The 23,277-nt window shown below is 42.9% G+C and overlaps 1 protein-coding gene across 1 annotated transcript; it reads right to left on the minus strand.

Moving 5' to 3' along the window:
• Positions 1-150: 150 nt before the first annotated feature.
• On the minus strand, positions 151-23,194 carry RNFT2 (ring finger protein, transmembrane 2; the record flags this gene model as incomplete). Its single annotated transcript, XM_010288676.1, has 8 exons — positions 151-285; positions 2,009-2,110; positions 3,161-3,226; positions 7,867-8,016; positions 18,391-18,544; positions 21,046-21,146; positions 22,683-22,774; positions 23,155-23,194. Coding segments are annotated over 8 exons (840 nt in total), but the record flags the coding sequence as incomplete, so codon positions are not given.
• Between the last annotated feature and the right edge of the window lie 83 nt (positions 23,195-23,277).

Here is a 23,277-nt window from a genome sequence, read left to right on the forward strand (position 1 = left end):
TTGTTCTATTGGCTCCTTGAGAAACAGAGCTGGAAGAAAGACTAAAGACAACAAATCCACAGGCAACTATATAGGGGCACGGGATCACCAGATTTTCCAGCTTTTTCTTCTCTCCGCATGTATTATCCCATTTGTCAGTACATATTGGTTTTAATACACCTGGAAATGAGCAGAGGTGGTGCCATCTTTCCAGCAACGCAGGGTTTCTACTGTGACAGAACGACAAAGGGGACAGGTCTTCTCTCTGTCAAACCAGAGGCAGAGGCATTCTTCACAAAACACGTGCTGTGGAGACAAAATGGGCATCATCACGACGAGGGCAGGAGGTCCAGACTTGTCACTACGTCTGCACACTCAATAGGACTCAGGTTCAAGTGGACAGAGCAGCTGACTAGCAGTACTCATGTGATATGAAAAATAAATCCCAGCATTACTAGTGCATCAGTTTGCCAAAGCTAATGATCTATTACTCTGTTTCTTAATATAGCAATAGAAAGAAACGTTAAAAAGACCTACAGCGCTTGGGCTAACAAAGTAGTTCAGAGAGTTTTCTCGACCCTGTTTCCATCCTCAATTCCTGTGGTTATTTTACAGGTCTTTACTTAGCTCAAACAACCCCCTTTCTTCCCCTTATTCCTTACTGCATTTGCTTTTTTCCTGCTTATGCCACCCAGTTCTAGCCAGCAGCTTCACAGCGCCAGTTTCGGTCCTCTATAAATGTCAGCTTTCACCCCTTACCTTCTCCTCTCATTTCTACACTCAGCCACAAGAGGATTCTCCCTCCAGCCTGCCTTGGGTGCTAACAGAGATCAGGAGCAACAGCTGTCCAGCACAGAACCCCGTCTAGCCCCAGACTGGAAGAACGGGAAGAGGGGGAATGGGTCAAGAAGGGAGTATTAGAAGCCGTAAGAAGCCGAGACCTCCTCGTGGAGGCAGCAGAAATATTACTCATCAAAATCTTGACTCCAATAAGCACGTACAAAGATAGCTTCTCTGGTTTCTACAGCTCGATAACATCTGCGCAGATATTCACAGGAATAGTAAGAGGCATGTTTGATGCACAAGTGACCTACTTGCTTTAATTTGATAACCCTGTTACAAAGCATGGGAATGTTAAAGCTCTTCAAAGAAAGGCTCTTGAACTTTATTTTGATATCACAAGAGAGCATATATCCCACCAATTCCATTCCCACAAATGGCTGAATCATTCTGCCTAAGGTTTTCCTGCATGCACCCACACATCAGCCAGAGACAGCCTGCAGGATGCAGGATTTCGACTTCAACAGACAAAGCTTGACCAAGTTTTGGTCAAGCAACTGAAGAGAAAATCTTGTGGAAGTATCACGACGAGGCAATGCCTTCAGCTGGTCTCTGAGATATTAAGAGCCCATGGCAGTGTGGTGTGTTCGAAGGGTTTTATCAGCACCCGATTCGGACTGCTGCATCACTCAGAGCATGCCATTCTTAAGCTTTAGGTTTTGTCAGTGTTTACCAAATCAGAAGCAGGACAATTCCCAGGTGCTGGCAGCGGTGACCAACTTCTATGTGCAGGACTAATTTTATTCCTGGCCAGGTGTTCAGACTCCAGACCATGATTACATGGTGCTGCACCAGTCTTCATGCATCCTACCAGGCTCATTCTGGATCTATGCCCCTCTCATAGCACTTGCTCGTAATTCGGTTGGCCTGTTGACTAGCCAGTCTCCCCAGGGGTCAGATAAAAATGTCTTGCATTCTAGATCCAAGGCTGGACTGCCAACTGGCAGTCCCTGGACTACAAGGCTGGTCTTTTCCATCTGAATAGCTATGATCATCCCCTAAAGAGTGGCTCAGCGATCATGAATCACTGGCTATCTGGAAGAGGGCAATTAACATCCACTGAGACCTAGATCAAGACGCAACAAATGATTTTGGAAGTACCTAGGCTAACTGTGTCTCTCCCCAGCTGCAGGAGTTAATCAAATGAGTGCCAACAGGGGAACCTGACGTGGGACGCTCGGGGTCTTACCTGGCACATAAGGATCAAAGGTTCCCTGAATTCTGCTTGGCAAATGGCACAGATGTCACCTGCCTCACTGCACTGCTGGCTGGTAGCACGAACTCCATAGGTCTGTTAGGGAGAGGTGGAAAAAAATCCCAATGTCAAAGGTTTGAAGTTAATCTGGTTTGTGGTTAAGCATATATATATAGACACTGTTTTTCACACCCAGATTCTCTGCATGACCTAGGAAGGACACCAGTGTTATGTCACTGTGTATGGGGAAGGGAGATTTGGGGAGCAGCACATGGAACACAGGGAGTCTGGAGCTCTGTATTCTCTGTTTTGTTTTCCCCTCGAGCTGACTCCATCTTTTAGTGCCTCCACTTGTGGAGCAATGATAATGAAATTTAATGAGCTCAACAGGGAGCTGAAAGGATTAATTCAGCATCATTTGCAGAGGTGTTTAGATAGTGGGAGGTATTATTATTAGCACGTTAGACAATAGAAGAAAGAATAACATCAGCAGCACCCACAGGCTTCCCACTTTTCTTTTTAAATATGTGGAAGGTAAATGTTGCTTCTCCTATTGTAGCAGTAATAGGGGAAATGGAAACATGCTGAGGAAAAATGACCAGCCCAAGCCCACAGAATAAACAAGGCAAGCTCTAACAAACTTCTATGCAGTTATGTTCCTTTCCTCTACAGTCTTTGATTTTACCATTTTAAAATTTAAGTCACAGTATTTCACTGCAACAGATCTAAATATCAGTACTGTATAATGCGATGCCTGGGATAATTTCTGTGCACTGCAGGATCTCTTTTAATGTAGCTGCACATCAGGAGCTGCATGCTTCTATTTACAGTCTTTCTCACACTCTTGCACTACCAAGTTTTGTCAGCTTCTTGCAGTTTTGGCCTCAGTGGATTAATCCATATGACACAGGCCTTCCAATTAGCCAAAACAGGCCAGACCAGCAACAATCTCTTACCGTAGCTGGGACAAGGCAAATATGAGAAAAGGTTCCTAATACCCCTCGCAAGAGATACCAGCTTACCCAGCCATGGAACAACAAATTATTTTATTCTATGAGCCTGATACACTGAGCAATTTTCAACTCCATCATTCAACAGTAGCAAGGTTCCACCTATGAAACTGGTCTACTATGTACAACTACTTACCTGTGGGGTGCAAAGGACCTTCAGTGCCTTCCGGACACTTCCCACACGGCCACAGATGTCAAAAGACTGCAGTAAAGACATTGCATTTTAGATACTTGCCACAAAACGTGTGTGTGTGTGCATGTGCGTGCGTGTATACCATCCAGAAACTCAGGGAACGTGTGACACAGTTCCTCCAAATGGATACTCGGAGGGAGCAAAAATCTTAAGTAACAATGATGCCAAAAAAGATTTCATGGTGATGACGAAATACGTAATAAACGTGAATTGACAGTGTGGAAGGGTAGCCAAAAAAGCTCTGATAACAGTGGGCTGAAAATCAGGGACTTTACAGGACAGAAGGAGGAGCAGACATTAGGGGGTTGTGGTATGGTAGACTGCTGAGCCCACTAGGTGGGGAAGGGCTAAAATGGACCCGTTTTAGTACCTGAAAAGCCCAGAAGGGAGGTTAGAAAACCCTTTTTCTGCGGCTAGCTTGAGAAAGAGGGAAGGAAGGGCAGTCTTTTCACATGGAAGAAGCAGAAAACGGCTTTCCTCAGCCTCTGGGGAAAAGGGGGATTTTCAGGGCTGTGCAGCTCTGCCACACAGCTCGACACTTCAGGGCCCAGATGATATTATGAAAGAAGGAGTGGGAATTGCCTGTCCTGCTGCAGAGAGTAATTCAGTGGACTGCAGTGATGAAATGCTACCAAGAGAAGAATGGCCTGAGGAACGAGAAGCAGGACTGAGGCTGAGTTGCTCCCATCTGCCCTAAAGAGTGAGAAACTTCAAATGCCAGGAAGGGAGTGAGTTTCCAGCACCTTGGTACTTTGCAGACGTTCAAAGATGGCCAACAGCAGGGGCAACACCAGGTTCTTTTCTCCCCCCCTTCCTCCATTTCCCAGCAAACATGATGTAACTGCATCTGGAGAGCAATGCTCACTCTGGGCTCCTCATTAAAGACTAAAAGCAGTTCAGAGAAGGGCAGAAAACGAGCCTGCAGAAAAGGATTTCTGAAAAGAGACTGAAAGACATAAATATTTACAGCTTGGTTGAGCAGTATAAAAGTGGGGGGAAAAGGTGATAAAGTGCCTACAAATATCAAGGGGCTGAACACACAAAGGCATGGTAGTACTAATAAAAGGGAAGACAGTTTGAAAAATTTAATCTGGTAGGCCACCTTCATCCTCCCTACCTGTCAGGACACGGGGAGAAAGACACTATGAACTAGACAAGATATGAAGAAATGATTGTGCAAAGAACAGTCCTGCATTAGTTGGGAGAAGGGCCAGATGACATAACAGACCTTTCCATTCCTCACCTGAGTGAGGGTAAGGGGAGATGTGATGGAGAGTATGCGGAGCGAGTGGACTAGCAGTTTGTACCAGCAGGCACCAGAATGCCTGGATTTGGTTTTCTATTTTTTTTTGGTTAGCATGATTAAGTGGGCTCACTGCAGGGAATGCCAATGAGATCATCGTGCAATAGATGTGGAATCAAATGAAGGCACCAATAATACTTCCAGTCAGCATGTAAAAAGGCTCCCAGGGTCCTACCAGTAATGCTTTCAGTCAGCAACTAGCACGTGAGGCTACCGACTGCTACAGACTTTTTATCCTCTAATAAGGATAGGGATCAGCTCCTTTCCACAGCCCAATTCACAGCTTTTTGTGGTTGCTTTGCTTATAGCATGACTTCTAATGCCTTTCCTCTGGCTCCGGTGTCTCCTCTTCTCCCAGTCCATTTCCCCGCTTCCATTTTTTTTCCTCTGGAGTTTCCTGTACCCCCAAAAGACACGTGTTTCAGTAATCTCTTTAACACCCATTTATCACCCCGTGCACTGAAGTCTATGTTGCAACTGTCATCTTTCTAGCAACAGGACTGCAACAATTGGGTTCAACTCAACAATTCCGTGAGTGCTTCTGTTTGGGATAGGGAAAAAATAAGACCCGGATGCCCTTACTGGTGATTTCTTCACCAAAATCAGGGGTTCATGTTTACACAGTCCAGACAGAGGCACCAAGACAGCTCCCATCAGCTGCACTATATACAACCTTCTGAGAGTCAAGCCTGCCCTTTGTGTAGGGGAAGGGGATGCAGCCCTAGCTGAGCCCTGGATTTTTGCCAGGAGCACAGAAGGTCTGAGTGCCAAATTGGCTTCTGTGGTTTTTTAATGTGGTTTGTGGCTTTGCTAATGTGGACTCCTTTGGGTATATTTTCAGTGTCTCAGGCAAGGAATTAGACCTGCAACTCTTGTGATTGTAAATGGGATGCACGCACCTATGATTTCATGATCTGTATTGGAAGAATGTGCTCTCCCTTTTCTTTCACTTCCAAGCAAAGTCTCCAGCGTGCAGTGGTCTAATCCTAACCTGCACACATCTGTAGTACTAAGTAGCTGCCACACAATGACCTGGGACATGTTCCTGGACCTATCACCCTTCAGCTGGCCTATTCATCCATCTACACCTCTGATGAACTAGATGAATTAAAGGAAGAAACATGTACTTTAAAGGCACAGGCTGTAGCTAAGACACTTTCACACAAATGCGCCCCACAGTCCTGGTCCTAAATTATAGTCAAGGCCAGTAAACAGCTGGCCTTCTCTCCTCATGGAGCTTCTAAACAACAGGTCAGCAGAACTTTTCAAAATGAGGTTGCTTTTCCAATCCAGGTTATCATAACACTACTTAAAAAGGCTTCATAGTAAAGAAACTTCAAGTTAGCCCATAAAGAACTGCTTGCACCTATGTGTCAGGACCCTGAGTGCATTAATAGGCCTTCATGGCCCTGATAAGCCTCACCTGGGGTCTACACCCACAATCCCAGACCCATAGGCCCTGGAGCTCTATTTAAGCTCAGCCCTGAAGGCTTTTGTCCATGTTTGAGCTGTGCTGTGTGAGTGCTAGTTTCTAGCTCAGCCATAGCCATGCCTGTGCCTAGCTACAAATCCCACTGATCTGGACACCCCAGCACATGGAGTGACTTCTCTCCTTGAGCTTGTCTCATCGCTATAGCTATGTGCTGCAACTGTTTGACTGTGTGACCCTGGCTGCCTTTGCCAGATCTGATCCTGACCTGTGGATTGATGTTCTGGCTTTATCTTGGACCTGCCTCACCACATGAATGTCTGGACTCTTGGAACCTGGCTACTGCTTCCAGGACTGCCCTACTTGCTTTGTTTGGGTGCTGTGGGCTCAGCCCTGGCTTGTGAGACCCTCGCCCTGCCAGCTGTGTTTTTGTGCTTGGCTCTCCTTCCTCTGAGGAGCAGATGGCCCCCACCGCTTCTTCACACTATGAGGACTTCTCCAGATGTAAGAAATGGTATGTAGAACTGCAGGTAAGCAACTATTTTCCAGGTGTTGTATAACTTTGGCAAGAAGGGATACCAGAAAGTCCATGTACAATCTGTGCTTGTAACTGTGATCTGTATACCTGACCTCACAAGCCAGAAGGGCATGAAAGGGTTGGATACCATTGTCTAGAGCAGAGCCAGACAATGACATCTCTGAAATGGGCAATAATCCTCTCCCACAGCACAGAGTAAAGAGCAGGAAACATAAAGCTGAGAGAATGGATGGGTGTCAGGGAGGAACTACACTGGTCTCATGTGCCTTCTATTCTGGCATGTTTGCCCTGTTTCTGGCTTAGATCACAAGACCTGCTGTGACCAAGCCATGTCACTTCCCATGACCTCCTCTGTCTGTCTTGTCTACAAAAACTGTAAACTCCTTGACAGCAGGAGTTGCATTGCTGCATTCCTACACAACGTGCAGCTGCAACTGAAGCCATGTCTCATGTAAGAACTATAGTATGACTTCATATTGCTCAGCAATCTGTTAGCCCCTTTGAGCTGTTTTCAGCTCGGATATAGTCTCTCTTCTGTTCTTCAGTCTGCTTCTGCAAAGCCATAGCCCCTTTCTCCTAGGCAGAGACAAGCATCAGAGCTCTAGCAAGCTTGGTTCATTTGGTCTTTCTCAGAGGGATGGATAACACAGGTATATCGCTTGCTTCAGCTACTGCTCTGCCCCTGGGCAGGGTTCAATACACACAATTAGAAATACAACTATTTCTAGACCTCAGACTTGGGACTCTTCTGAGTAAGAAAGTCACACCCATTCATTTACAATTGTACAGGCAGACTTTGTCCTCTTAACCTTCTTATTTCTGAGGAAACATTACTCTTCTCCATCAGTGAGATCCTGGACTTGTATCAGTCAGACCAGGACCTAGAATGGGGCCAGAACTACCTGTTTTATCTAGGCAGGACTTGTATGTCCTTCACTCCCCCTGCTGCATTCAGTACTGTGAGTGACAGAGTACCTACCCTGCCTTGAAAGACATAGGAAGGCCTAGAGAGAAACACTTAACTGTTTGCAACCTTTCTTTCAGCATTGCATCTAGAAGTCTGGAGACAGCTAGCCTGCCTTCCAGTCCCCCAAGACTCCCCTCCCGTTCTCCTCTAGCCCTTATAGAAAGGTATTAGAAAGCAGCAATGACTTCATCAGCTTGATGCAACACTACATGAGCAGTCACAGATCGCCAGTGCCCACATACTGGGGAAGCAAAATGCTTTTGGCAACTAAAGCACATGGTGTCCCCAGCTGCTGCAGCTTCCTTTCCTGGGTAGTGATAGCAACAATCAAAAGGTGTGTTTGTTCCCTACAGCTGTGCTTCTCTGCTTTTGCTACAGCTCCCGTAGAGGCTATTAATAAGGTGGTACTCGCCTTGCAGAGGCTATACAGGATGATCAGGATCCCACCTAGGAAGTAGCTACTGGACGGATCATCTCCCATGATGTATTTATACCATAGCTGGATGGGGACAAGTGAGCGGAACAGCTGGCTCAGCTCCTCAATAACCAGATAAAACTTTCCCTGTAAAACAAGCAAGTGATACATGATTACTATCAGGAAATCAAAAGAAGAGCACTGAGGTGCAGGGCTTGAAGCTTATCAGACTTGTGTTCACTGTCCACCTACGCGCTCTGTTAAGTGGTGCAAAGCCCAGTGTTCATGGGATGCAGCTTTCTTCTGCAGCCATTTAACTCTGTGCTTAGAAAGGATAACGATCACTTCATTGTTTCTTGGTGTTGCTCTTGCTCTGTCACCTATCCAGCTATTGTTCTACACTTTTGAATTCTAAAACTTTTAGAGGAGGTTATGGATATACACTGTATTGCGTACCTGTGCAATGCTACAGAACACCAGCAGCAGAGGTTAAGACTTACAGGGGTTAATATGATGTAAATTATAGAAACTATTAATGAGAAGGAATGCAAGGTAGGTCTCTTTGATCTCATACCCCTTCTGAAGGTATAGGGATTTAAATGTAAGGTGACATCAGTCATCTTGGCAACTTTCTAGATCATCACAAAGAAGCAAATTAACTATCTATTTGCCACCATCCTTCCTCTTTCACTCAGGTATGTGTTGGCTCTTGTACAGTATACAGATAAAAAGACTGGCTCTGGAAAAAAAACCCTCAAGGCATTTTAAACTCAGAGATACTAAACCTTCCTGGGGACCTTAAGGAAGAAAAGGGGAGGAGGGGGAAAGCATGCTGGTTGAAACAGTTCTCTCAAAAGAGACTCAAAGAATGGGCAACATTCGTTGTAAGCCTTCACCAAAGCTGTCCTTGCCATTCTGGTGTTTATTCCAGTTAGAGCCTGCCTTCCTTGAAGGACACCCGCAAGGTAACAAACTCCCTCCTGGCTTACTGCAACCCTGAGGTGTGACAACTCAAATAGATTTTTCTTACCACGTAATTTCTATTTTAAAGTACCTAAGACTAGGGCTAAGAAGCTGGCTAAATAAGGCTATCTAAGTTAGGGCCTCCCAGTCTTAAGGAGGACCTGTTTAAAAGGGAAAACTGGTGACAGGGCACTAGGTCAAGGCAATCTGTGAGCCCACAACTGTGCTTAGTCTGCAATGGCATTGTCTGTACTGAAAGATTTGCTTTTGATATGTCAAAATTATCTTATTTGATAAGATCATGGAGAAGGGGAAATTCCCCTGGAATTTTGCTGTGTTGTCCCAGTTAGCTTTGTCATCAGTGATGTCACCAGGTCAATCATTAATTGGTGAGATTTGGAGTGGGGATTAAGTCCTCTGCAGTCCATGAGGCTAGCAGCAGCTAGCGCCCTTCCCTAGGGTCTCGGAGATGAGATCACTCGGTAGGCCATCCTGCTGTACTGAACAAATCGAATCCTTCAGAGAGCTCTGGCATTCTCATGATCTCATATCCCCCCTGGGACAAGGAGTGAGGTCACACCAGCGGTTGCTAACAGACCTGGGCTGCTTTCTTCCTCCCCACCCCCCCATCCCCTCCTCCTCCTTGTTAATCCCAGGTGGCATCACATAGCAAAAATGTAACAGCAACAATCTGGGGTCCTAAATGCAAGCAATTTATTAAATTAACACAGAGGTCTCTATCCAGCCTCATGCTTCGAGACAATCATCGTTTATTTCGGGAGCCCCTGTGACAGAGGGTCACAGTCTGCTAATGACTACGCTGTCACTTCCTTCCCTTCACACAGGCAGCTCTCCGCCTCCCCCTCCTCAGCCAGCTCTGCTGAAAGCTATCGGCAAGCTCAAGGCAGCAAACTGTTTGCTTTCTCTGACTTGTTCCTCCCACCAGGCTCACACTCGTCATCTTCTATTTAGCCTCGCTTCACCAGCCTGGGCTGGGACAGGTCACTGCTTACTTTCTCATTGCGTCAGATGGAACTTCTGGATCCAGCACTTGAGGCATCGAAGCTGAAATGCTAAAATACTACAGCCCACAGCAAGATGTAAAAAAAGGGTCACGGGCAGTCCTAGAGGTCCAGACTTGCAGAATTGCAAGTGGCAGAGTGTGGCTCTAAAATGAACATGCAGCGAGTGACAAATTTCAATTTTCTAACCACGAGGTCTCCACCCTTTACAAAGATTTCATCATGCCTTTAATGCCAATCTTCAGTTTTCAGTGGTAACTGCGGAGTATCAGGATTTCTTAGCAGCTACTTGTTAACACCCTCACAAGAGTGCAGTTACATTTTAAATGGATGCATCTCTCCATCCAACCCATTAACACAACCCACTTGACTGTTTGAGAGGCCTGTTGATAAGCTTAGAGTGATTACAGCTAGGAGGGGGAAGCAATACAAGGACAGCTGAGCATCATTTAGAAGACAACTAGTGCTACAGTAAATGATTACAGAAATGTAAGGCTTTTCAGGCACCTCAGTCCTCGCTGCAACACACCAGCCCCTTTTTAAACTAGGAAAAGTGCCTAGAAAAATCAGAAGTAATTCTACAAGGGCTGTAGCAGAAGTGGGGTCTTCCTTCTGAGCCAGAAGCTTAGAAAACAAGGGTTGTTCCCTATAACTTCAGCAGCAAAATTTAGCCTTCTGATAGCAGTAACTTACTGCAGATGGCACCTGACACTTGTAGGTGCACTCAATATACCTTTCTGTCTTCTGCTTTTCAACTTTGTTATATCTTGGCTATCTAGGTTGAAGTTTTCAAAGCCAAATCTTTGCCTCAAGCTGTATTTTGTCTGAAAACTTCAGCTCAAGTATTTCAGCCATTTCTTTTCAAGATTAGGAAGAACCGTGTGTTATTTTAAGCACAAATACAATTATTTCTCTGGTGCATCTGACTTGGAACAACAGCCTGAAATAAGGCAAGACCTGCCTCTGTTAGGTTACTTTTCCTGTTTTAAAGAAATCCATGTAAATCTGAGATTCTTCTCTTGAATACACTCTATGGAGATTGAACAGCTCTCTAAGAACAGCAAAAGCTAGTTTTGGTGAGCCTGTGAGCTAGCCCCAATGCATGACTGGACTGTGCAGGAGCCAGCCCTCCAGAACAAGTGTATCACCTTGCTGGACTGCAGAGATTAAATGGGTAATTACCTGAAATTACAGCTCCTGGTTAGGATAGTCAGATACCAGAAAAGGGTCTCTGCTCTCATGAAGCTCTTCCAAGAGTTTGGAGTTAAGCCTGACTAAAAGGTAAGAAGTACACTGCTTACCCTGCTTCCTCTGCAGGGTCAGTTACTGTAAAAGCTGACAGTCTACTCCTGTTATCAAACAGTCACTTCATTAGCAGAAGTGGCAAATGACTGTGCTGTGGATCTAATTATAGCAACTCTGCTGATGAGCCTTGTGATACCACATGGTGAAATTTTGACTCCTTCCCCCCCTGCCCCCAGAATGCTGTATTAAACTGTGTCAATTCCTTGTGTATAACCCTCCATTTTCCTCTACTTCCATCACATAGACAATTTTTATATTTTAAATCAAGCAACTATTTTGGAAGAACAGAATTCAGAATCTTTGTATGATTGCAATTTTCCTTCTGTACATGCAGTATTATATAGTCTGTAATGATGTGAACACATACTGTTTTTTTCAGAGTGAGTGGTACTCACCCCCAGCATGTGACTTTTTACTATTTTGTTATATCCTCACTACTTGATGGCAGATCTGCATCCTATTACTCTATGCTATTTGAGCTCTACTCAGAATAGAAAATTACTAAAATTTCTTCAGTCTTATGAAATCACCATTACAGGAAAAGATTTTGAAAAAAACCCTTATTTTCACATTGCTGGCTGACATAAGGGACAGCTATTCTTTGCATGTTCTAAACAAAAACTTGAGAAATGGAAAGACTAAGGTTAAGATAAGTTTGTTTTGGTGTCCAGGCTGAGCTGTCTGGGATTGGACTTTTTATAAAGCACTTAATTTTATAGATCACATTACCATTAAAAGCTAAACCGCTGACTTCAGTTTACAGCTGTACATGACTTCTCTAGAATTGCATAGGAATTATTTGGCATAGAAAAGGATGCAATTTAATTCCCTGGTGTAGCATTCAACTTGTAGAATATTCTTCTTCCAATGATCTCTGGTAGAAACTGGGAATTGCATAAAGAACAACTTTCAGTACCTCATCTTGCTTCCTCTGTGGGGCACAGCATACACTGGTGATGGATGGAAGAAGTCTTAGGGAAAAATAGCATGTAATCAATTCCTCAATTAAAAATTGAATCACAACATATACACACCAAAGGGGGCAAGTTACAGCTGCAGAATCAACACTAATTCCCACATAGCCTACCTGAGCACTGACTTTGTAGTCTCTTTTGACATAAGACTTTGCATAAGTGTGCATGTGTGCCTCCACAGAAGGAAACAAAGGCATGCTAAGGTTTTACACAGCAGTATTAAAATGGGATGTAAGAGAAGTGAGAAATTGCAATGAGGCAACTGTAAGTTGTGATTAGCACTCAAGAGAAGATCCAAGTCTCACTTGTGTTGCCAGCAGCATTAGGACATACTCTGAAACAGGAAGATGCTAAGAAAAGACTTTTGAGACCTGCTGGCAATTTGGATCAGAGAGGAACAGGGTCTGCTGAGATTTTGGGTCATATTGCCAATATAACAAAGTGTTGGGTAGAAGCAGTAAACAGATTGTGGCACAGAGGATGCTGGTGAAAATCCATGCGAGATGAACGAGGAATAATTCCAAGGTGGGACTAGAGGGGAAAATGAGATTTTTAGTTAGTGCACAGCAGTTCTTAAAGTCACATGTTGGATATCTTAAACTGGAAAGCTACTTGGAAAGCATCTAAAGAGTAGCAGTGACTTTCAAAGTGTCTTAGGGAGAGGGACAGAAAAGAGTCCCAGTTCCTCAGTACCTAGTCTTTTGCTTTAGCTAGTCTTTCTCTTTCACAAGTAACAAATCCCACACTTCTGACTCTAGGACACTGCATCAGTCCCAGGCTGAAATAGGGAAAATCTTAGCAGAACCATCATGTAGTTCCTGTGGCTCTAGAGGATTAAAGCTCAGACTGTTGCCCAAGAAGAGTGAATCTGTTTGAGTTCCCCCAGATAGCATCCAAGATCATCAAGGAGAGGGTAATGAGAAAACAGGCTATCGCCTATCTGGAAACACCACTTTAGCCACACTATTAGAAAAGACTAGGATTAACTAGCATACTGCACAGTTCATGAGCACAGACAAGGAACAGGAACATCTTTACTGGGATATTTTTTAACACATTTATGTGCCTGCTCCCAGTGCTTGTTTTAACGCTTCTGTATTTTTTTATCAGTATCTTGGGGACTTATGTTCCAAGAGACCTTGTTTTTCTCAGGACAACAGAAAATGTACACAAACTTCATGTTAAATGATTGATAAATATCTGGCCCTGTGATAAGAGATGCTGTTGGGACATTAGAAGGCTACCAGCACCACAACACTATTTTCCTCTGGCACCTTCTCTCCCAATGTGAGCCTTCTGGAAGACGCTGGGGCCTTGAGAAAGGGCTCTGGCAGCGGGAAACGGCTCCAGCTTGCCCTCTTCCTCCTAATGCAGAAGTATGAACTTTATTCTATGTCACAGGTTGTCCTACATGAATGGCTAGTGCAAGAAGAGCTTGCTTGATCAAGGAGCATAAAATTTCTGTGCGTGCAAGTCATTTGTGTAACTAGTCGTGTGATGGAGGAAGGATTAGTCTGCTCAGGCAGACAGGCTGGGCACCAGGATTTTGGACCATGGTATCCCACGGAGCTGAGCTCTGACACAAGATGGAGGCAGGCTGCAGAACAATTCTAATCATTATAAGGTGAGTGCTCATTTTCCTTACAATAACTGTTTAATTATACATGGCTGTGCAGAGATGAACAGGTCGTGACATAATAACCAAAGTAACTGGGGACATGCTTGTGTTCCGTTAGAACACAGAAGAGCACTGGGGCTACTCAAAATCAAGTCTTACTAGTTTCAGACACACAGGATACAGTTATCACAGATCAGCTGATGCTAATATGTTGCCTTAAGATAGTTTGCTTTAGCTGAATGATCCAAATCATACTACTGTGTGCAAAAGACATTCTGATAGTCTTTCATGTCCAAGGTACAGCTTCAGAAGGAATATGGAAAGCTCCATGTGCCAGTTTACGTGGCAGCTGTAACCATCTCTGGTAGGAGACAGGGTATGCACCTGGAAAAGGTATCTGGTTCAAGTGCAAAACTGTGCAAAGGATGGCTGCCACATACAGGCCAAGTTTTGTCCAACCAGATTTGATGAGATGGTACTTTAAAAAAGAAAAGCACCAAAAAAACCCCAAGAAAAAACTCCCAAGCAAATATACTCAAAGAAGCACTGAGGAGTCGACAGTCCTAGTGTGGACTAGTATTTGCACACTTGCCACTGACACCATTTGAACAGCATAAAGAAAAAAATTCACATGGGTAATGCCAGCCTTGCCACAAAAAACTCATTTGCAATGTCTAGATCCAGCTTTCAAACAAAACTGGCAAGTATTTATTTAACAGTAATTTCATGCAAATGTTAGTGTTTTCCTTTTGAATTTTCAATCTTCTGGAAATGCAGCCCCTTATAATTTGGCTGCACATCTGGATTGAGCATGCAAAGAAAATTCTTACTTAGGCCCTTCCTTATATACCAGCCATTAAGACCGGACAAAAGTGTGTCCTTGGTATCTTTCTCCCCTGTAGAGATGGGGATATACAGAAGAGACCTGGGATACCGGTTTCTTACAGTTCTTTTGGTTGGGTTTTCTTTCTCCCCCCTCCCCTCCATGCTTCACTCCGTTCTCTGGGATATCAGCTTAGATTGCTGACAACAGCATGAGGAGGGGATGGGAGACGTGGGCACCTGGGATTTCCTAAACGAAATCTTTGGCAACTGTCTTTTTATTATTTATTCCTTATTTTTAATTCCACCCCCCTCAAGCTGTCATTCCTTAGCAGTGAAAATGAAAAGCTGCCGTTTATGCGTGTACAACAATGGAGGCCTCTGCAGGCCACATGGCTCCTGCAGTTTAATTTACTTTAATTCATTTTATATTGAACCAAATGATCTTATTTGCCTTTTTTAATGGAGAGCCTTCAGCATGCAGGGTGGGAGCCAAGCCCCCTTTCCAAAGAAATTATGAGCCCAGCTGGTCTTAAAACTTGTAGTCAGCTTGATGTGCCCATCCCAGCTCCTGGGTGAAGAAGGGGCATCTTTAGCCACAGGTATACTCCTTCTCCCACAAACTCCCACTGACTGCAGAGGTGTACAACTGGAGTCTGATGTTGGCGTTACCTTCTTTTTTCTGCTTTGTCTCTCCTGTTCACAAGATCTTCTTTCGCTGCCTTCCAGCCCGATTGTAGTCTTGCAGCCTCTCTCGGCACCTCTGTTTTCTGGGCTGATTTGGAACTTGGAAAAGTCTGGGATTATTTTGTCAAATTATCAGTCTTCCCTCATTCTCCAGAAGGGTTTCTTGCAGAGATATTCCATGTCTGAGTTAATCAAGCTTAGAGAACTTTGGCTAATTGTATCCTGATAATATAGCAGTGTTCATGCTTCACAATTCAAGCACTCAGTATCATGTTTACTGCTTTCTGTATTGTGGTTGAAGACTGAAGACAAACTTCTGCCTTTTCATTTTAGTTTAGTTTTTCTCAGTTAAAGCATAAACTGATGCTAGAAATCCAGAAGGGTTCTTGATGTCATCTTAAACCAAATGTTGCCCTTCCTGTGATGGGGCCATACTAGGAATACATGATCCTGGTACTTTAGACTGGGAGAACTGCATGCTCCAGCCCAAACTTTGAGTGTATTCACTGTCAAAATGAAAAGATGCATCTGAGGTAAGCAGAGTTTAGTACTAATCACTATTTTCATTAATGATCTTGACAGAACTGAGTAGTACTATCAAATGCACAGTTGACACTAAACTGGGAAAGGCTATAAATGCACTGGAAAGAAGGGTTTTAATCCAAACTAATCTTGACAGACTGGAGAAATGGTCTGGAAAACAGGGGGGGACTGAAGACAACCCAGAAGAGAATAATAAGATCTGGAATGAATAATCTCTGAGAAAAGACTCAAAAATTCGTGGTGCTCAATCTACAGAGAAGATTGAGGGGAAATATGAAGACTTTGATGTGTAGAAGCAAAGAATCTGATCTTGTTCCAATCACAATGGTTATGGAAAGGTAAGGGACTTAAAAGAATGACATTCAGAGGAGATGCCTTGTACTAGAAAGTTTATGAAAACCACATGGTAGTCAGAGAAGACTAGACTCTCAAGGAGCAGCATGAAAAGCCATACTAGCTTTGGAAGTGACTTTGAACTTCCAAAATGAGGAAAATCTGAACAGTGTTCTCAGAGGTTGAGGGCAGAATGATCAAAGTCCCTGATATCCCATCCATGGGCAAGTTTTATCACGTAATACTGACTGCCAGCAAGAAGGCACTACAAGGAAGCTCAAGATTAAATACCTTTATCCCACTGGCATCTGTGCTGAACTCCATCCCTGACAGTGCAGCAATCTCTGCTTCAGGTGCTGTATTGTGGGGAGCTAGAGGCTGCTGTTCTGACTAGTTATATACTGAGAATTTTGCTGCCTATATATACTGTCTTCTATCTCTGTGAATTTATATTTCATCCAGCAGCTTGCTACCTGCTACCATTAAGTGACAGCCATCCACAGGTTCACAAACTGCAAGCTAGGCTTCAAGCAGAAACACTACTACAAGCAGATAGGGAGGAAGAGAATAACTTCCTATCTGGCATGTATTAAGATAGCAAATACATTGATAAGAACTTGGTCTGTGTTAATGTGCCTGAAGTGCAATAGAACTGTTCCAACCCAGAAAAAGCTTACATTTAAAAAACTTCATCTGAAAAATATGTATAGCATTGAGCTGGCCTGTAGAAGTAAGCTGGGTCATCAGGCTCAGAGAAAGAGCTCAATTGGGCTATGTGGTTTCCAATTACAATTTCTATAGCATCCTGGGGTTCTCTTGGAGCTATCCCATCCCAGTTTGATCTTGCTTAATTTGTTACACCAGATCTCATCCCTGGTTGGCTTAATGGATGCAGTGTACAGGGGGATAAAAATAAATCCAGATCCATAGTGGTAGGTAACAGCAGTTTCAGATGTCAAGGGAGAGTGAGACCATCAACAACATCCTAAGACAAAAAGGGACTTAAAGTGAGAAATATTGCTATCCAGAAAAAGGTATTAAAAATGAAGCATCTGTGCTCTGAGTCATTATAGGCCCTTGACAGATGTGATCTTACCATCCTCCCACTGTAGCTGCAAATAAAGACCCCTTCTCTTTCTTCTCTTGCGACAAGGATTAATGAGTACTTGGGATAGCTCTCAGACAAGCAAGCAAAGGCTGTGAACCTTTTCCAACACTGCAATTTATCTTGGGAAGACTATTCAGATCACTTTTCCCTCCCTCCCAAGGCTGGATTATGCTCTGACCTAGCACATCAATCTCCCAAAATAAAAATAATAATAAAAGGGGGGAAAAAAGAGCTGGCCAATTGCCAGAAATAAATTAATAACCATCTCAAATAGCCCTGCTGTGCAGGAACAAACTGCTCAACTCCCCTGCCACCCATGTCATTTGTAAGCAAAACTATTCCCAGTTTAGATATCCCCTTAAGTGCCCTGCCTGAGACTTTCAGCGATTAATGATACTATCTTGCATCTGTAGAGTGCCTTTCATCCCAATAACTGCCAAAAAGTTTCTTTACCAAATGCAAATAATAAGCATTGCTACATTTGCCACTGAAATGTAGACACTACTGAAGTGGAAGAAGGGGCAGCATGACAGATCTGTAAGGGTAAAAAAAAATATGAAAAAGTATTTCAAGAGAATGTAGTGACAGTTTCAAAAGTTAGGCCTAGTCTACATATTATTTTATAAACATTTAAGTATGTTAACCATTTAGTTAATATATTTCTTTACGCATGGTTAGAACTGGTGCTGTCTTCTGTGGCATCAGTAGCTTCAATCTAATAGTGTTATTTCTTTGACCCAAGTGGAAAGTCAGAGAGACAAATACTTGCAATTTCTTTCCATTAAATGAAGAGGTTTGTCCTTCAGAAATATCAGTTTACAGAGATTACTCAGAAAATAAGACTTACAACAAAGTCAACCAGAAAGGCAGTTCTCTCGTTGCTAGTACCTATTCCTTCACAAGCAATGCTTACCTGCCCCCCGCACTCCCCCCCGACTTTAATTACTTGCTGGTGTTACCAAACCCTTGCTCAGCTCTGCAATGGCTCAAAAATCAAAACTCACTATGCAGGTGACTGCCAAAGTTTTATCACAGATTGTATTATCTTTATCCCTGCCCCCCCCATTTCATGCTGCAAACATGTTGTAAAGGTATCAGATTATCAAAGGCAAACATCCATGTATCACAAAGAAAAGAGATTCTTACCTTTGACTTGACAGCTAGGACTATCTTAGGCAGGGCAACAATTAGACATTTCAATGCTATGGTGAGGTACTTCAGTACAAAGTCTGCGATCCCCACAATCCACATCAGGTCAAAGAAGTCCAGCCTCTCAAGGTTGGGTTTCAGAAATATAAGGCTGAAAGGCATAACAACAAGGCTCAAATACCAATGAGGAGAACCTCACTTAAGTTTCTTGATACCACCTGTATCCACTGCTGGCTAGAGAAAGCCTAGAAACTCCACTGGACTTCAGTGATGTTCTCAAGGGCAATAGGAGTAAGACATGCAAATTAGTCCTATGGCTCCTCTGGGCCTCTTGACTTTGTCTGTTCTTGCCCATTTCTACTGAGGTCAGCAGGGTTGCCCACTATCAGAAAATAGAACCCAAACATGTACAAAATCTATTTTGGAAGACTGCAATCTCCATAACCTGCAATCCACGCTGTAAAAGAGCCTTTGGTCTAATGACAGTGCCTTTAGTCCACAGGCCTGCTCTGTCAGATCCGATTGTAAAAGCTTATCCTGTGAAGTCCGAGTCATCAGTAGTTACGATTCCTTGGGGAATTATATGGCCAAGTCAAGACCACTATGTCTTGATCCTCTGAGGCTGGCTTGCCACAGGTAGAACTACTGCGGGGCAGTAGTCTCTAAAGCTACTTGTACGTGTGGAAAAAAAACTAGTGACAAAGAAAGCACCATATTAGACATGACAGAAAGGTCCGAACTTCAGGCATGTCATGCTCTGACAGGGGCTTGCCACTGCCTGAAGCGGAGCAAGGGCTGTGTTAATTAGCAACTCTTACCTGAACCAAAGATCCGGAAAGGTAGTGCTCCCTACATAATGCTGTTGACTGGGCTGAACATTTGCCCTTTAAAGAAGGGGAGTCCAGAACAGCAGAACTTCATATAGCAATGGGCAGGAGCTACTGACCTGAGCAGCAATGAGGACTGGACCCTAATCAGACTGAAAAACCAGGATTATTCTTCAGGATATTTACCTACTAAAGCCTCATGGTAGAAAGCAAAAACTTAACCAAAAAAAAAAAAAAAAAAAAAAAGGTAAAATAACCAACCCAGAATGAAAAGCCTGAACGTGAATATAAAATACTCACAACACTGGCACAGCACAACAGGTAAAATTACACCCTAAAAACAGAAACAGAATCAGAGACTTTACTACTATTCATGCACTAGAAACAAGCAAAAAGTAAATAAATCAGGAAATGAAAAATAAGCCTGAAAGAAATAAAATGAAAGCAGCTATTTCTAATTTCACAGGCCTGCCTCATGAATAGTCACACGTCCCCACACAGCAAGTGATACGCTAGCCCAAACGTGACACAGCAGGCACTGCTACAACACTCGTAGGAACAGGGCTTCTCAGTGAAGCTGTTGCTCAGTCTGTTCACTGTTAATAAATCACGCCCTAAAGAGTGTGTAAAGATGGCCCCAATTTGCTGAAACCCTTTTATTTTAGATGATCTATCCTTTATTTTAAACTAGTCCCATTTATGATTTTTACCTTAACCACCTTCTTAGGGACACACCGTTTCCCTGTGGTGCAAACAAATTTCTTCTTAATGCTTTCACACCTTTCTGCCATACCTATTTCTTCTCTTCCATTCCCTCCCACAAGCCCTATATAAGGTATCTTATGGCTTGCCATCCCTCGTTCAGATCTACGCGTACAAGCCTCCTCATCTCTTCCCCTTTCTAGAAGCATTTACATGCACATAAATGACAGAAAAAACAAACCCAAGAGCCATCTAACCATAAACCAACTGATGCATGTTGCACACATTGTATTTTCAGTCTGAAGTTTGCCCCTTCAGTGGGACAAATAAAATTTTCATTGTGAAGATAATTCATATGGTTTTAGTTACTAATATCAAAACTACATTCTCAGGTAACTAGGTTTGATATTGCTCCATTTTTTCCTATTCATTCTACTAATATCCCCTTGTTTAAGTTCTGTATCTTTGCTTCCTATTTGTCATTTAATCCCTGCTTTATAATAAGTAAAGATAGTACTGAACCAAACCCACAGTGCTAACTTTTCTGTATTTGAGAACTGCTGTAGTCAGAATTTGAAAGTGGAGGCTATCTTAATTACGCTGGACTAAAATTTCTCCAAGCCCTAAGGACACTGAAGTAAAATGCTACTACTTCCTCTCCAGTTTATCTCCTGTGATAGACTCAAAGGTTGATAGACTGAAGAGAAAATAAAACATTACAGGAAGACAAAAATCAGTGGGTCCATTTCTTATCTGCTTCCAACACCGGCTCTTTATGTTTAGTCACAGTGGTCAAAATGGAAATTCAGAAGTCCCACTATAAAAAAGTATCCACCCTGCTTTGATATGTAAGAAAATTGCAAGTGTATGTGTTTCAAGCAGCGCCGCCCTGGTGTATTTAGACCCTGGTTATGTCATTTATTGATAGCAGCATAGTCCAGTGGTAGAAGCAATGTACACATTATTTTCCTCCATTGAAAGGTATTATAAAGATGTAACAAAAACAGCAGATACCTTAAGTATGCGCACTTCCTCTCAAAGTGCAGGGAAAAGTGGGCTTCCCTCTTTTCCTCCCTGGCAATTATCACCTGCTTCCACCATGTACAATGCAAATTTTGCCCACCTGTTGTACAGCTGCTGAGAGCTGAATGTGTAAAGCAAGTACAAGGTGTTTCCAGTGAGAAAGGCCAGGATCCAGAAGACAACCAACACTGATCTCTTCTCCTGAGCAAGAAAAAGCAGCAAATATAAAGTCAAAGTCTCAAGGGTTGCACTGAGCCTTCAACTGCTGAAAAAATACAAGACCAACCCATGGGACACAAATGGGCAACTAAGTGTTCAGTAATTAGTTTAGTTACATAGGACTAAGACTCAGAAATAGGCTGCTCAGTAAATACATATATAAGCACAAGCAGAAATGGCTCTCACGCACCTAACCTTTTCAAATAAAGCAACTTCAAGAGAAATCAATCGAAATACACTGATGAAAATGACAGCCTTACTTGCAGAACAGGTTTCAAAGCTGGGATCTTTCTGGGGACATCTAAATTCTCCTGGTATTTAAAATGCAGTTTGACAAGCAGATTAAAAAAAAAAAAAGGTCAGTTCCATATATTGTACTATAATTCTGAGCTGTCACATGTTTGGAATGACACTTCATCAAAGGGCTGTTTTACAAATAGAAACAAAGTCACTTAGAAGGCTTAGCTAAATCAAATATTACATAACCCATCACTACATGCAGCACATATGAATGTTATCTGAATGCATTGAGGTTCTAGAACATGAATTTTTGGTTGAAGAAATAATTAAAGGTCAAAAGAAGTGCAAATTTTGCATTTCAAAAGACATGTAACATTATAGACAGAAGCTAGATGGCAGAAGATCTTGTCCCGGGTCTTGGCCCAGTATAATTTCAGAGAGTAAGTTTTACTCCTGGGAGGAAAAAAACTAGCAGTTTTCTTGTGAGCTGATTTATTAAGAAAATAGCCCGTTGTAGCTGTTCAACAGCCAGGGATGTTAAGTTGAGATTTAAAGCAGGCAGATTAAGGAGCACACTGCTGGAAAGACAGAGGTGCAAAGTGCAAGGCAACAGCAATCTATTACATGATTGTGCAATTTATCTGTTCATTCAGTTTATTCCACTGCTGCTGATAGATATAAGTATACACTTGTGCTACCCATGTAATTTTTACAAAAAAACAATTCTGTTCTTGTGCTTTTAGTGCTGTTGTAAGACCTGAAAAGATCTGCTTGTTTCTTTATGTTCTAAGCATATTATCAACAGAGCGTTATAAAGATACTAAGAAGCTATTGCTTACATCTACAAAAGCCTTCAGCTGAACATCTCAAAGCATTATCTAAATGCTAATAAATTAAATCTCACCATTAACTAGTGAAATAGGTTCAGCACCTCTGCTGCACATAATGGGAAACTAAGGTGTCGAGAAGTGCTTGAAGATGCACTGCCAGTCAGTGGCAGAGCCAGAAACAGATTACAATATCCCTGACTTTTCCACTCTTTGTTTTATTATGCCACATTTTCAAAAAAGAGCAGGATGGAAACTGTGGGAGAGGATCAACGGGGAGAAGTAGGAAGAGGAAGTGAGGATTACAGCATGGTACTCTTACTCTGACAGATCTGTACCTTTATAATGGCATTCACCCCTATCTTGCAAAAGAAGGTTGAACATAGACATTGTTTTGTATACAAAGAGCAATACTGCTTGGGAATGTAAGAGAGTAAGATGCTGTACTTACCTTCAGAGCAACCTGTTCTCGGAGCGTTGAGTTGGCATACGCGAATGTGCTGGCCATACCAATGCACACAGCAATCCCTGCAGGGAAAGACACTGTCAAAGCATGTAAGGCTGGGCAGGAGGATATTCAGTCCTAAGACATATGATGTCAGCATCTCAAGCTTCGAAAAAATATTTACTGCCTAATATTCTGGATGGACTGGGAATTTAAATATATAGGTGACTAAAACAGGGCAGTCTGCACTCATATGAAGCTCAAATTCAAGCTAAATGAAAATGAAGCTACTGCAGTGAGCACTTGCCACCCAGCCCAATACAGACACTCTGTCCTAATGTCAGGTTCTGTGCTGAAGGAGAAGTGCTGGAAGCTGTGGCTGCATTGTGCAAACAGAACTCAGCTAGATGACAGTATTACAATAGCAGTTCAGCAGCTCATGGAGGACAGGGCATGCTATCAAAACCATATAGGATACCAGGTCCAAAGAGCACGATGTTGTAGACATGAATCAATACCTGTTTTTGGGAATACTGGTAGAACAGTTAAGTGGATTAAACTCAAGTGTTACTGTGTCACCGAAATCGGGAATAAACCTCAT

This window comes from Phaethon lepturus, unplaced genomic scaffold (genome assembly GCF_000687285.1).
Source record: "Phaethon lepturus isolate BGI_N335 unplaced genomic scaffold, ASM68728v1 scaffold21016, whole genome shotgun sequence".
In the NCBI taxonomy this organism is placed as follows: Eukaryota; Metazoa; Chordata; class Aves; order Phaethontiformes; family Phaethontidae; genus Phaethon; species Phaethon lepturus.